General features: G+C 48.5%; 1 protein-coding gene across 9 annotated transcripts in view; it reads left to right on the forward strand.

Annotated features, from left to right (window-relative positions):
• Positions 1-14,325, forward strand: part of TRAK1 (trafficking kinesin protein 1) — a gene marked incomplete at its 5' end in the record, with an annotated part of 120,840 nt that overhangs the window by 73,722 nt on the left and 32,793 nt on the right. For 8 of the 9 annotated variants that reach the window (XM_081159468.1, XM_081159469.1, XM_081159465.1 and 5 more), the window contains one exon: positions 13,229-13,305. In XM_081159468.1, the coding sequence (XP_081015594.1) occupies positions 13,255-13,305 (51 nt within the window). Of the gene's footprint in view, positions 1-1,243; positions 1,356-13,228; positions 13,306-14,325 lie in introns of those variants that run through there. The other variant, XM_081159473.1, reaches the window with a different exon arrangement.

Below are 14,325 nucleotides of genomic sequence, written 5' to 3' on the forward strand. Positions count from 1 at the left end.
ACGTCCCTAGGCTTTTTAAAAAGACCTGCGTTGTAGTTTGGCTTTCTAGTCAGAGGCCCTCACCTGTGTGCTCCTCTCTTCATTTTTATGGAGGTCGCGGTTCAGTTCAGACGTTTTTAGCTGCGTAGGCAGGCTCCTTGCCCCTACGGGTTCACGGTTGAATGAGACCCAGGCCCTGAACTTGTGCAGAGAATTCTTCAGGTCGAGGGAAGCGAGTGGGCAGAGGAGGAATAGGTCCCCTGGTGTGGCCGTCAGGCGCAGGGAGACCTGCCACAGTGCAGCTGGAGGTGGCAGAAGCACCGAAATTGCAGAATGTGCTGTGACGCTCTGAGACGCGAGCGCTCCGGGCCACCTTTTAGTGGGTTTGATGGAGGAACCTGCCATCTTCACTGTTACACGCGACACCAAGCAGTGCTGAGGAATCGGTAATGAGGTGTGCGGTTCAGCTGGGGCTGCTTTTTCCAGGCAGCGTTGCAAGCTAATAGGCTATAGATTTTGGGGGGTTTTTTCCCTCCTTATCCCAGCAATTAAAGAGCTCTTTGGCTGTGGAGACACAGATTGAGGGCAAGATTTATAAAATGCACTTTAAAAAAAGAGCAAATGCAATGTATTATTACCAAAGAAAGACTGGGATGAATTAAGCTGACCACGGGTCATTGGTTACTGCGGTTTCTTTTCCTTCTGCTAGAATTCAGAGCGCTCCCTTCCTTGCCTGCTTAGCACTGAGTCAGGCTGTAGTCACAGCGGATTTGTCTCAGCTGAAGCGGCCCACGGGAAGTCCCTATCCGAGGGTGCTGGGCAGTCACTCGCCTGGCACCTCCTTCGCTAGAGCCCCACCTCTGGACAGGTTACCTGCTTAAGGCCGGGTTGGTGTTGCCCCCTGCAGTTGCCATGACACTCCCAGGAAGCTGCTGTTCCACCCTGGGTCTGGGGCAGCGGGAAGGGGGAACACAGAGCCCGCTCTGAGGTCATGCACCCCAGGGCCCCCCGGGGGCGGGCGGGGCCTTTCCACTCGGGCAGGTGTCTGCCGCACCCTGCCTCCGGGAGCCGCCCCCTTCCGGGTCTGCCTGCCGATGGCCCGTGTCGCCTCCGCTCCAGCTGAGCCAGGGCATATCCCCGGCCCAGCCAGGGCCCAGCGTGCGCCCGGGGCCTGGGCCCCAATGGCTCCCCCGGGCAGGCAGCCGGGAGCTCCCTCAACCACAGCCCCTTAGGGTGATGTTTTGGCTTTGGGGTGACTTCAGCAATGTCCCTGAGAGAGGAGGGAGGGGAAGAGGAATGTTTCGAGTATGACTGCCAAGATGAAGAGAGGAAGCTCGTCCTGGAGCAGCAGGACACCCTGGATCTCGCAGAAGAGGGTAAATTCTTACTTTGCACAAACCTGGTCCTTTCGCTGTTTGTGTCTAGGGCGGCCTGGCTGGGTCACCGAGCTCACAGTGCTTTCATTTTCTTACTGAGCTATAACGTCAGGCACAGTAGAGCTTGCGTGGTAAGTGGCTCTGTGACACTCATGTGAAGCCACCATGAGAGATGCACATTTCTGGCATCCTGGGAAGTCCCCTCATACCTGCCTCCTGGGAGACCACCTCTGACTTGTATCACCTGAGATTTGTTTTGCCTGTTTTCTGATCCATGTAAATGGAATCAACCTGTATGCGTTATTTTGTCTGGCTTCTGTTGCTTAATGAAGGTCTTTGAAATTCATACGTGTTGTTGCAAATATCAGTAGTTGTCTTTCTGTTTTTTCCTTTGTGGCATTCCAGTTCTCCGTTTTAAGAGTTTTGTTTTCTTGTGACCGAACAGGTTTTGGTAAGTTAATGGACAAGAGACTGACTCGTTATAAATAAAGCATATTTTGTGCTGGCATTGTTTATTTTAAAACATTATTAATTACCAATTCAAAATAGGGAGTTAAAAAAAAAATAGCTTAAAAATATTTCAGATGGAAAAGTCCAAGGGCTGACACTAACGTTACCTGGGAGCCCACCACCGGCTGTATGGGAGTGCTGCTTTTGCAGAAGAGGGAGGGTGTTAGTTAAATAAAGGTGTGCCCACGTGCTGGGTGTGTTTCCTACTTGGGCTTGTGGGGCTTTCACCCACAGCCCGGAGGAAGGGATTTTGGGGGTAAAAGAGGATGTTGAAACAGTGACCCCATAGATGTTCTTTAGGTCTTGAGTAAAAACAGAATATACCTTTTCAGAATCCTGCTCTGGTGATGGCCTATTTTCATGTCTCAGCATAACTTTTACTTTTAAAATTATCCATCATTGGCCACATACAAAAAGTATATATCTTGAAAATATTTACCCTTTACCTACATGACAGTTAAACATATTAAATTGGAGAAAGGGGGGGAAACAGTGGGAACAGCCAGAAAAGAGCAAGGGGGCTCCGTGCTGAGGGCTGGCACCCCGCCCGGCCTTTCCATGAAAGAGACAGAGATGTGGAAGAAGAGAGGAGTGACAGACTGAGGGGGACTGTGCATTTGTTGGGTTCCTGGAAGTGCTCAAGGGAAAGGCTTCCATCTGCTCTTGCAGAACTAGGGCCAGCCCCGATTTCACTGATCAGCATCTGTCCCTTGAAGCCGGGCTGGCCAGCGTGCCACTTGTGTACCCACGTCACCTGAGAGCTTGTTAGAAATGCAGACTCCGGGCCCCTCCCGGACCCCCTGCACCAGTTCTGCATTTTAACTGGACCTTGAGCAGGTTATTATGCACGTGAAAGTGTGAGAGGGGCGCTGCCTTAAAGGATAGAAAAATGATGTTTTAAAATTATTGAACCTCAGGATTCTAAATTCAAGGCTGCAGTTCTGGGGCTATGTCATGTGTCCTAGTCAAGGGAAGAAACAAATCTGTATTGTACATGTTTCACATATATTTTATGTATCTCTATATGTTTCACTTTTTAAAAAAACAGAGCCAGATGATGATAGCTAATGTTTATTGTGCACTTACTATGTGCCAGGCACTGTTCTGAGTGCTTTCCATGGATTTGTGCATTTAATCCTTCGAACAACCACATGAGGTTAAGTAGTATTTCCATTTCATAGGTTTCTAAAAGGAAACTTAAACTAAATGACTCATCTGCAGCCACACAGCTAGGTAGTGGTTTTGGTCTGTGGAAAATGGCTTAAGAGCCCGCTGCTCTTACGCCACTTTGCCTGAAGTTCTCAAAGTGGGGTTCCTGCTAGCAGCAGCAGCATCACCCAGAAACGTGTCAGAAACGCGTCAGGCCTCTTGGGCCCCACCCCAGGCCTGCCGAGCCGGACTCGAGGACGCGCCCAGCAGTGTAGGCTGCGACTCACCCTCTGGCTGGTTCCCGTGCACGCGGTCTGTGCTGCCACATTGCACAGATGCCAGCGTCTCTGGGATGACATTCGAGGGCACGGACCCTGCTCTCTATTTGCCATCTTAGCATAGACTTAGCTTTTCTTCTTTCTCTCGTTTGTTCCCAGCCTGTTTCTCACCTTTCTCCAGTAGACTATTTCAGCTATAGGATCCTGTAGCTGAAGTGTCAATAATAGTTTCAGGACAGTAACCTTAAAAAAAAAAAAAGACACTTTATTGCTAATGTGCTTAGGTTTCTTTCTAAAATAAAACTCACCGGGCTTGCTCCTGGCCTGGGGGACTCTGTGGCATAGATTGGGAAGGTAGAGGTTTGGTTTGGAAGGGTTGGTTTCTGTGGCCAGTTTTGTTGGAAACCTGAGCAACCCGTTTTCCTCTGACACTGTCACACCACCCTTGTCTTGAGTCAGTGGGAAGCAAGTCCCATCTGTGGGAGAGAAGTGCTCTGTGAGTAGTGAAAGCACGTGCAGGGTGTGGACATACCGTGTCTCAGGTGGTTTTCTACACTCACTGGTTTAAAAGAGGTGCTTTTGGTTGAAAAATCAAAGGACAGGATTAGTATTTGGGTTGCTCTGATAGCTACAGACACAGGAGACACCTGTTCTCTCCCTGTCACCTTGTGGGGGGTGATGGGCACTTTTCAAAGCCGCCCATTTAATCTTTAGAACAGTGTTTGAGATCCAGCCATTCGCATGTGCAGTCAAAGCAACTGAGGCTCAGGGGGGTTGTCCCTGTCGAGAGTCCCACAGCTCTAGGTGCAGAGCTGGCCCTCACCCTGCCTCCTGCCACACCCAGGCTCTAAGCTAAGACTCCCTTCCCTCCCATTATCTCATTTCATCTTCAGGGAGAGAAAATATCCCGGCTCTGTCTTCACCCAAGGCTTGCAGGTGCAGAACCAGAACTGACCTCAAGCAGTTTCATGCTGAGTGGCGTCGTGGGGGGCGGCTTTGCAGGGTTTCCTCCGTCCCCTCTGCTCGGGGAGATTGAGCTGGGCTGGTTGGAGTGAAGGTGCGGGTCACACCCCTCTGTGTCCGAGCAGCACCCCCAGCTCCAGCCTAACACTGGCCAAGAGCGAAGTTTTGTTGTCAGTTGCTGCGGTTTCTCGCGTGGCTGAGTCCCATGGCTTTCTCAAGGAAATGCTTAAAGAAGCCGGACTTTGTGATTTTTTTTCTCACCTGAACCCTTCTGAGGCTGTTACCCAATGGCAGGATCAGTCACTCGGTTCCTGGCAGGACTTGGAAAGAGTCCGTGGGATGGCCCGGGGTTTCCTGATCAGCAGGTTTAGGTTTCCGGAGCACACTGGCTGCAGGAGAGTGTGTCCAACACTTAGAGGTGGCTGCGGACAGGGTTGGCAGCATCAGTCTTTTGCACAAAGGCTGGCTTTCAGGCAGACAGAGGAGAAGCAGAGATGAAAAAAGTGCCCACATCCACGGTTGCCAGTTGGTTCCAGGGCCAAGCAGAAGCCACCCAAATGGAGCCCATCCTTCTGTTTTGTGCTGAGTCCCAGAGGTGGTTGCGATGCCTCTGGTCCCTGTGGAGTGGGAGCATCCGCCCCAGAGGAGCCATCAGCAGCCCTGGTGGCTAAGGGGACAGTGTGGCCAGCAGGACATGCAGGTACCCTGCAGGACTCTCTCCCCGGGGTCACAAATGAGGAGGGAGCTGACCTGGCTTATCAGGACTGCCCTCAGCACAATTCCAAAGGTGTCTCTGCTGATGGGGTTTATCACCCGCGTCCAGCCTGGGGTTTCCTTGTTGGTGTCCATGGCAACCCCACTCAGGCCTCCAGTGATGTCAGTTGCTCAGGGCGGTTCTCTTACTGCATCTGGGTACCAGCGTTACCCCAGGGCTGGCCATGAGCAAAGCTCACCCAAGGTCTGTGTATTTTGGGTCCCCTTGCTGTTCTGGCCACTTCTGGCACCTGTCCCCTGACCCCCAGCCATGCTCAGCCTTCACAATCTCTGAAACTGCCCTGCAGCACCTCTCACCTGGCACTTCCTGCCAGTGCCCCTGAATTACACTAATTTATGCTTATGTTTTACCTTCTCAACTGTGCCAAGAATTTCTTGAGGGTGGGATTTGTTTATTTACTCAACTGTTAAGAACATCACCTTAGGGGTCAAACAGATCAGGCCCTTTCCTAATAGCTCTGTGACCTTGGGCACTTTCTTCAGGTCTAAAATGTGGACTGTAGTGACACTTTTCCTCATAGGATGGATGTAAACACAGATACCCAGCACTTGGCAGAGCGCCAGGCACATGGTGCGTGGTCAACAGTGAGCCCTTTGGTTACACCCGCAGGCCCTCATTAACCACCCTGGTGATGAATGGCCACTGTAGATCAACACTGAGTGTCCTGGTCTAGGGTGGGGTGAATACTGCTTCTAATAGACCAGGTTCAAATTCATGGTTCTGCCCTGCCTAACCTTGGACAAGCCATTTAACCTCTCCCCCTGTCTGGTGTGTTCAGTGGGGACCATATTTGTATCAGGAGGTTGTTTAAGTGAAATAATATTTATAAGATGCCCAGGGTAGCAGTTGGCACATTGCAGGTACTCAGCATTCATTTCATTTCTTTTGTCCTGTTCAATGACTTGCTTTGGGGCCCTGCTCCCAGCCTGCCTTGGCAGGGGAAGGTGAGCCGATGAAACACTCACGCCGAGACTCCAGTTAATGATGCTGATGAGCAGTGAATGTAGCCAGAGCTGCATTGTCTCGGCATGCGACACCTCTCTCCCGGGTCCCAGTGTACAGACCGGGCACCACGCAGATACTGGTGAGCCCAACAGACTGCTCTTTGTAGTGGTCTGGCCTCTGCCACCTGGTTGTCCCAGGGGCCGTGATAAACCAGCACTTTCCACCCGAGAGGAGTGGTAGCCACAGTCTACCTGTTGGCCTCTGGCTTCCGACCACAGCTGCTTGTCCATTGGTGCCTTTCTTGTTACTGCAGCTTCTTTCTGAGCAGCTTTCTGCCCCCTCATCTCTGTGTCACACTGGACACAAGCTTGCCCCCTTTTTTCTCAGGACTCTCCGGGACACTTGCTAATCTTGGGGTGATAAGATATACACCAGGGCTTTTATGTTTTCACCCCTCCCTGGGCTGTTGGTTAGAGGTGAGCCTTTCCTTGCAAAGGCTGGTCTGGGAGTAAAGCAAAATCTTCCTTTTTTTAGTATTACCTATGCATTGGGCCCAAAATAAGACTCAGCTGTCTTCACATGACTTACACCACCCAGGCGGGAAGGAGCACGGGACATGTAAGAATTAGGTTTGCTGTGGCTGTAGCCATTTCAAGGGCCCTGTGAAAATAGTTCTATTTTGTTTGTGTTTTTAAACCAAATAATCTGTGTCTTATGGGTCTTAGTAGGTCACTTGGGCTATTTGGTCAAGTCTAAATTATTTCGTAGATATGGAAGGACAACAGCTAAGCGAAGGACTTGGCTGACCCTCCAAAAAGTGGCCCCAACTTGGGAGAAGGTAGGAGAGTGTCGTGCCCAGGGAGAGTTTAAAGTCAAACTCTTCTCAAAAACTGAGAGTTGGCCCTTGTTTTCGTAGGGATCTATCATGAAATTGTTCTGCCCTCTGAGCACACTTTAATGACAGTTATCTAATTAAAAATAATCTAGTCTCTGCTGGGCAGACTAGTAACTTACGTGCTTTTAATGTGTGCTGACTTTCCAGTGGGTGATTGGCTGTTCCTGAGCAACCCTGCCTCCTGAGAACACCCCAGAGGAAGGCTCGGTTGGGGCCGAGATAAATAAATAATGCTCTTACACTGCCATGTAACGGGGCGGTGGGTGGAAGGCGGCGTGTGCAGTTCAGGGATGCTTGTTTGCATTATTTGATAACTTAAAATATCAACGTGTAATTTACATACCATAAAAGTCACCCATTTTAAGTGGACAGTTTAATGATTTTTAGTAAATTCACCGGGTTGTGCCACCATCACCAGAGATCAGTTTTAGGACATTTGTATCTCCCTCTTCCCATGAGATCCCTCCTGCCCGTTTACACTTAATCCCATTCCCACCCCCAATCCCAGGCAACCATCCATCCTCGCTCTGTCTCTCTAATTTGCCTAGACTGGATACCTTGTAAGAATGGAATTGTGCAATATATGGTCTTCTGTGTCTGGCTTTTGGGCAGAAGGTTTTTGAAGTTCACCTGTTTTGTCACATGTATCAACACTTCATCTTTTTTATGGCCAAGTAATATTCCACTTTGTGGACATACCATAATTGTTTACTCACTCAGCACTTGAGAGGCATGTGGGTTGGTTCCACTTTCTGGCCATAATGAGTAGTGCTGCTATAAACATCTATGTACAGGTCTTTGTGTGGGGATATGTTTTTATTTGTCTAGGGTAGGCATCTAGGAGACTTTTGAAGTGTTTGTGACCTTAGGTGAGTCATCTGACCTTGTAGAGCCCGAGTTTCCCTGCCATCAACTGTGGGGATCCATGTGTCTCACCCACCAGCCAAGCGGGGGTTGCTGCTGTGCGGTTGGGTCGAAACATTCATTTGAAGACAGCCCCTCAAAAGTGCTGTGCCATATCGGCCCAGTCTAGATGTCTGCCAGATGTCTTCCAGGGGAAGGCTGACTGTAAAAGGCACGGTTTTACAGTAGTGGACAGGACAGGTGAGACTTGGATAGGGGCTCAGCTACGTGGAGGCCCCTCTTCCTGGGAGGAGCAGGAATTCCCCAGATGGAGAAGTGGGAGAAAGTCCCCACAGAAGGGAGACAGCACACACAGGGCCAGGTCAGACACCTGAGAGTGGCATCGTTGGGTGTGGATGAGCTGCGGTGGAAAATGGGCACAGGTGGCAGGTAAGGAGGTGAGAAAGGTGGGCTGGGGTCAGGTAAGAGTGGTTCCTGTGCCAGGTGTTGAGGCTGCTGCTCGTAGGCGGTGGCAGAGCTGGTGAAGGTTTTTAAGCAGTGTAGACACATGCAGTTCAAAAGCGTGGAGACAGAGCTTTGAAGGACCTCTCTTGTAATGCCTAGAGACGTGGCATCGGGGTGACTCATTCAGAATTTATGGGAAGCTTTCTAGCTGTGGCTCTCAGGTTGTGAGCCTTCCACCCCTTGTCCCTTTGAACAGGGCAGCCAGTTTTCACGAGGTTTGCCTCCTGCGGGATCAGGGGCCAGATGTAGGGATGCTTTTTCTGCTGATTCCTGCTGCTGCTGGTCAAAGCGAAAAGGAATGATTCACTGGTTTGTGGACCATGTTTTGCTCCGACACCCAGTCCCAGCTCCTGTCTTGAGCAGGCACCCCAGCATTTCTAGGGGGTACATGACTATGGTGAAAGTTATTCAATATGTATGTAATTTATAGAAATTATAAAAAATAAAATTTAGTTTTAAAAAAACTGATGCTGAGGTGCAGATGATAGGCAGAGAAATTAATGGAGAGGGGAGACTGGAGGTCAGGTTCTAAAAATATTGAAAAACAACCTTCTAATAGATTACAGAAATGACCTATAAGTAAAGCAGGTGCTACAGAGTTGTTACTGGGATAAATCGGGAAACCGGGAAAGCACATTAAATCCCCAGACTCCATAAATATTATCTGCTGCCCCATGCTGGGAATCTCTTCTTATTTTGAAATTCACCATTTGCTAGCTCTGTGACATTGGACAAGTTACTTAACTTCTCTGGGCCTCAGTTTCCCATTTGTAAAATGGGGTTAATGTAAGCACCTACCCTGTACTATTTAGTGCTCTGAGGATTAAATGAGATAATCCATTTAGAGGGCTGTGAGCAAGGCCTGCTCATAGGGAGTGTGCTCAGGAAAGATCTGCTGCTACCATTACTAATTTCTCTTAAAAGTAACCTCAGGGCCTGGCCAGTGTTGCTCAGTGGTTGGGCATTGATCCATGAACCAGGAGGTCACAGTTCCATTCCTAGTCAGGGCACATGCCTGGGTTGTGGGCTCCATCCCTAGTAGGGGATGTGCAGAAGGCAGCCGATCAGTGACTCATCATTGCTGCTTCTGTCTCTCTCTCCCTCTCCCTCCCTCTCTCCGAAATCAATTACAAATAATAATAACCTAGGGAGGACCTTATATTGTATCCAATTGTATATTTTCTACAAGAATATTTTAAGTAATTTTTTCCCCCATCAGTGCATGGTCACTATAAAAAATAAAAATAAAACATTAAGCATACACACACACACGCAAAAGAATGAAAATTTGTGTAATTCCATCCAAATGTCAATATTTTATGGCTATCCTAATATTTCTGTGTATTATAAATCTGTATGTTCCCCCTCCCCCGATTTGGATTATTTGTTTTTAAAAACAGACCTAGAATAACAGTGCGCATACTTGTATAGCCCAGAGTCAATATTAGTTTTTCACTTATGCCTCTGACTTGCATAGCTAGGCTCTGTCAAAGGCCTTGGGACTCTGGGAAGTCCCTGCATTCCTCTGCAGCCTGATTGGACTTGAAAGGGCTCACCTGGCCTCCTGACACTGTGTGTGTGGTGACAATAGGTGCCTGACTGGTTAATGCTGGAAAAAACCACCGGCCCAAATGTACATTTTTAGGGGTTGTTAAAGCTTTTTATAATTAGCTTTATAAAAGGGCACCATGAGGGATCCTTATGGTACTGGATGTACAAACCTACACAGGAGACAAAATTGTACAGGGCTTAATACTCACACATGCGTGCACACACACACACGTGCACACGCACAGGTGAAACTCGGGAATCTGAATAAGATCGTGGACTGTGTCAGTGTCAGTACCTCGGCTGTGATAGAACTTTACAAAATGTGACCACCGGGAGGAGTTGGGTAAAGGCTATAGGTATCACTTCTTACATCCAAAAGTTAGCTTAAAAAAATGTAAGTGTAATTTCTGATTAATAGAACCCCAGCTCTGACTCCTGTTCCCTGTGTTAGGGTGACGTAGGGCAGGTGAGTCATAGTGTAGCCCAGTTCTCTTTGCCCCCTGGACATCAGAGGACTTGGTCCCTGGACATCAGAGGACTCGGTCCTTCGAGAGCACGGGGGGCCGGTTTCAGCGCAGAGGCCTGTGGTGGCTGCCGTGTCCGTTCCGTTGATGGCAGGGCGCGCCGATCGATGCTGTCTGGCCCGCCAGCCAGCTGGGGGCGCCAGGTCTTACCTGCTCTGGGGCAGAACGTGGCACATGTGCAGCTTGAAAACTAACTCCTGTCCTAGGCCTAGGAGTATGCACTTAAGGATTTCTCCTGACCTCAGGCTGATGAACTATTTACAGCAATATGAGCTGGACTCCACCTCCATCGAGTTCAGTTCTGGTTTAAACCAGCCCTTGTACACGCCCCTTGCCTTTTCCGACCTGGCATTTCTGAGGGGGTGAGGGAAGGAGAGTGCCCGAGCTGGCACGTCCCGCAGCAGGCGTGAGGTTTCCTGCCATAAAGCGCAGGTCGGGGGAGAGGCAGGGAAGAGGGGCCCCCTCTCCTCACTCCCAGGGCTCTGTGTTACTTGGGTTTCAGATTTGGAACCAGATTTTAGGTCACCTTCTTAAGCTAGAAAATCATTCCAGCAGATCAGATTTCTCTGAGCTCCTTCCCCAAGATGATCTCTACTTGCATTTAATGAAATATTTAGAGAACTATCACGTTACACTTGCAGCCTGCCGTTAGTAATGCCCCTGAGTTTGGTATAGTTACACATTTCAGTTCCCAGATGCCTCCTGTGGGCTGTTACAAAGCCTAACTCTCCAGAATCTTAGTTAAGAAGAGTTACTAAGAAGTTATTATTTAGCCCCAAAGTGGAGGGTTTCAAAAAAGTTTATACTTTGGCCCTAAATCAGTTTGCGTTCATCCTTCCTCCACCCAGTGAAACCCATGCTACCTTGGTGTTTGTAGAACTACAAATCAGTTCCTTGCCATTGATTTAAAATAAAACAGCCCCAAGATTTTTCAGCAGACTCAAGTCTTCTTTCATCGCGCAAGGATTTTCTCCAGTGGAAGGGAGAACAGAGGCACAATCCTAAAGTGGCCTGTATGCAGCCTTTTATGAGCGCAGTAAATTATACACGTAGTGAAATATCGCTCTGTGTGTGTGTGTGTGTGTGTGTGTGTGTGTGTGTGTGTTTTACTGGTTCAAGGCTCATGTGCCTGACGCTTCATAAAGGCCAGCATTCAAAACATCAGAGTTTGGAATAAGGAAAGGTGTGTTGATCAAGAAGGCTCCAGCTCAAGAAGATGGGAGTTGCCTTGAAGCTTCTGCAAATCCATCTTAAGAGAGCCCAGAATTCAGGCTTCTTTTATGTCCAGGGAAGGGAGCATGGCCAGTACAAGAGGCGTGTGACACCTTGGCACCAACGGATCCAAGGAAGAGCGTGGAATCTCTAAATCTCTTAGTTCCCTGGTCCATTGTCCCCTGCTGGCCTGAGACTGGTCTTGAGGCTCCTGCAAATCATTGCAGAAAGCTCAGCCTCAAGCAGAATTCCTCTGTAATTAGCACACCTATAGCAGGAACTATTCTCCTGAAGGCCATGGGAGAAATGCAGGCTGAAATTAAAGCGTCAGAGAGAGTAACCTGTGTCACAGTAATAGTAGAGGTCCTTTTGGCATGGATTAAAAAACTCTTTCCCCCTACTTTTCGTGATATGGAAACTGGCTGCATAGCCTTAGAATTTAGGCCATTTGGGGAGGGTGGGGAATTTAGGCCATTTGGGGAGGGTGGGGGCTGTGCCATTATGAAATTACCAGCTACTACTGTTGTTTAATGATTATATCAATTGCTGCTTTCTGAAGGATCCCTCCCTGTCCACGTTGTTGGGTCTCTATAATTAGTGAGGTCTAGATCCTGTTGGTCTTTCTGATAATTTGGTGGCTGTGCTGCTGACCCATTTTAGCTTGCTGAGTTTGTATGAGGCCAGATCACTGTCTGCCTAGTGCCTTGCCCCCAGCACCACCTCTGAGTATGTCATACAGTGTCAGGCTTTGCAAGGTTTAGAGCTCCTACTCTCTCACCCCCTCAGCATCGGGCTCTTCCCTAGAACTGGGAAATGAAACCAGGTGGTTCTGAGTGTTGTGTGGGTTGAACTTGGCAAAACCAACCACCCTTTGTGCCTAATATCCAGGCACAGTTTTGAAGCTGCTTTTTTTTTTTAGATGGGTCATTTGTTTGGCAGGTTTGTGGCATTGGTAATGTCATTGTAATTTTTTCTCTTTTTTAAAATTAAATTTATTGCGGTAACTTTAACATTATATAAATTTGAGGTATACAACTTTATAATACATCATCTGTATATTCCATATGTGCTCACTACCCAAAGTCTAGTCTCCTTCTGTCACCATGTGTTTGGCCCCCCCCTTTACCCTCTTTTTCCTCCCCCCACTCCTTTCCCCTCTGCAAACTACCGTTCTATTGTCTGTATCTATGAGTTTGTTTGTTTTGTTTGTTCATTTGTTGCTTTTTGTTTTATATTTCACATGAAAGTGAAATCATATGGTTCTTGTCCTTTTCTGACTTATTTAGTGTGATACTCTGAAGATCTATCCATGTTGTCACAAATGACAGCATTTCCCCCTTTTCATGGCTGAGTAGTATTCCACTGTGTATATACCACATCCTCTTTATCCAGTCATCTGCTCAAAGGACATTTAGGTTATTTCCATGCCTTGGCTACTGCAAATAATGCTGCGATGAACATAGGGACAGATATGTCTGTAAGAATAAGTGTTTTCAAGTTTTTCGGGTAGGAACCCAGAAGAGGGATTGCTAAGTCACACGGTAGCTATAATCTTAATTGCTGAGGAACCTGCATACTATTTCCTGTAGCGGCTGCACCAATTTACGTTCCCACCAGCAGTGTACCAGGCCTCCTTTTTCTCTACATCCTTGCCAACGCTTGTTATTTCTTGTCGGATTCATTGTCATTTTTATTTCTTGCAGTTTTATGTGCTGAAAGAGTTGGCCAGATGACTAAGACATATAATGACATCGATGCTGTCACTCGGCTTCTTGAGGAGGTAAGTGTGTATTGCCCTGCGTATTTAGTTTTGGGGAATACGGTTCATTGATTGTCAGTGGAACATTTTTACTTTTAAAAACATGAACCTGGGCCCTGGCTGGTGTGGTTCAGCGGTTAGACCATCAGCCCGTGACTGGAAGGGCAGTGGGTTCAATTTCTGGTCAAGGGCATGTACCTGGGTTGCAGGTTCGATCCCCACCCCAATCAGGGTGAGTTCAGGAGGCAGCCAATCAATATGCCTCTCTCACATTGACGTTTCTCTCCCTCTCCCCCCTTCCTCCCTTCCACTGTCTAAAAAAAAATCAATGGAAAAAATATCCTCAGGTGAGGATTAATAAAAAACAAATAAAAAAATGAACCGGGTAGTGTTTGTTACGGTGTGCTGCCTCTGTGAGTGCCCACGGAGTTTGAGATGGCAGTGCCGGGGGTGATGCCGGCACAGGCGACATGGGCCGCTCGGACCAGCAGGGATCTCTCCCCAAGAAGCCTGGGACTCCAGCCCTTAGGCAGATGCTGGTTAAAAGTAGTTCACTACCCCACCCCAGCTAATTTAAGGGTGTGTCAGTGTATAAAGAGAATGCATTGTCTTTTAAAATAATTGAGTTACTGACAAGAATGCTTGTGGGGCCCTTGTTCGGGTGGCTGTGTGTTGTGCCACCTTGGTTTTATTTTTAGTGGCTCATCGTGGGTTGGTCTAGTTGGGTTGGTCAGTGTGTGTCTGTGTGTTTTGTATGTGACATTCTTCCCCTCGTCCTGACAAGTCGCCTCTGAGTCACTGCCTTTCTTTGGAAGAGGCTGGTTTCCTGGTGACCGGCTGACTGCCCCAGGCATGTGACCCTTGTCCTGTGCTTTTCTTGGCTTTGGTTCTGCTTCCTTCCATCATGATCATTTGCTTTGGTTTGCACACTTGCCACACGCAAGTGGGGTCCTGGGGGATCTGTACAGGGCACCAATGCACAGCCAGCGTGGAGAGTTTGCTTCTGGGTTGCGGGGCAGAGGGCTCGGCAGCTTGCCCTGC

Source organism: Miniopterus schreibersii (genome assembly GCF_964146895.1).
Source record: "Miniopterus schreibersii genome assembly, chromosome: 15".
In the NCBI taxonomy this organism is placed as follows: domain Eukaryota; kingdom Metazoa; phylum Chordata; class Mammalia; order Chiroptera; family Miniopteridae; genus Miniopterus; species Miniopterus schreibersii.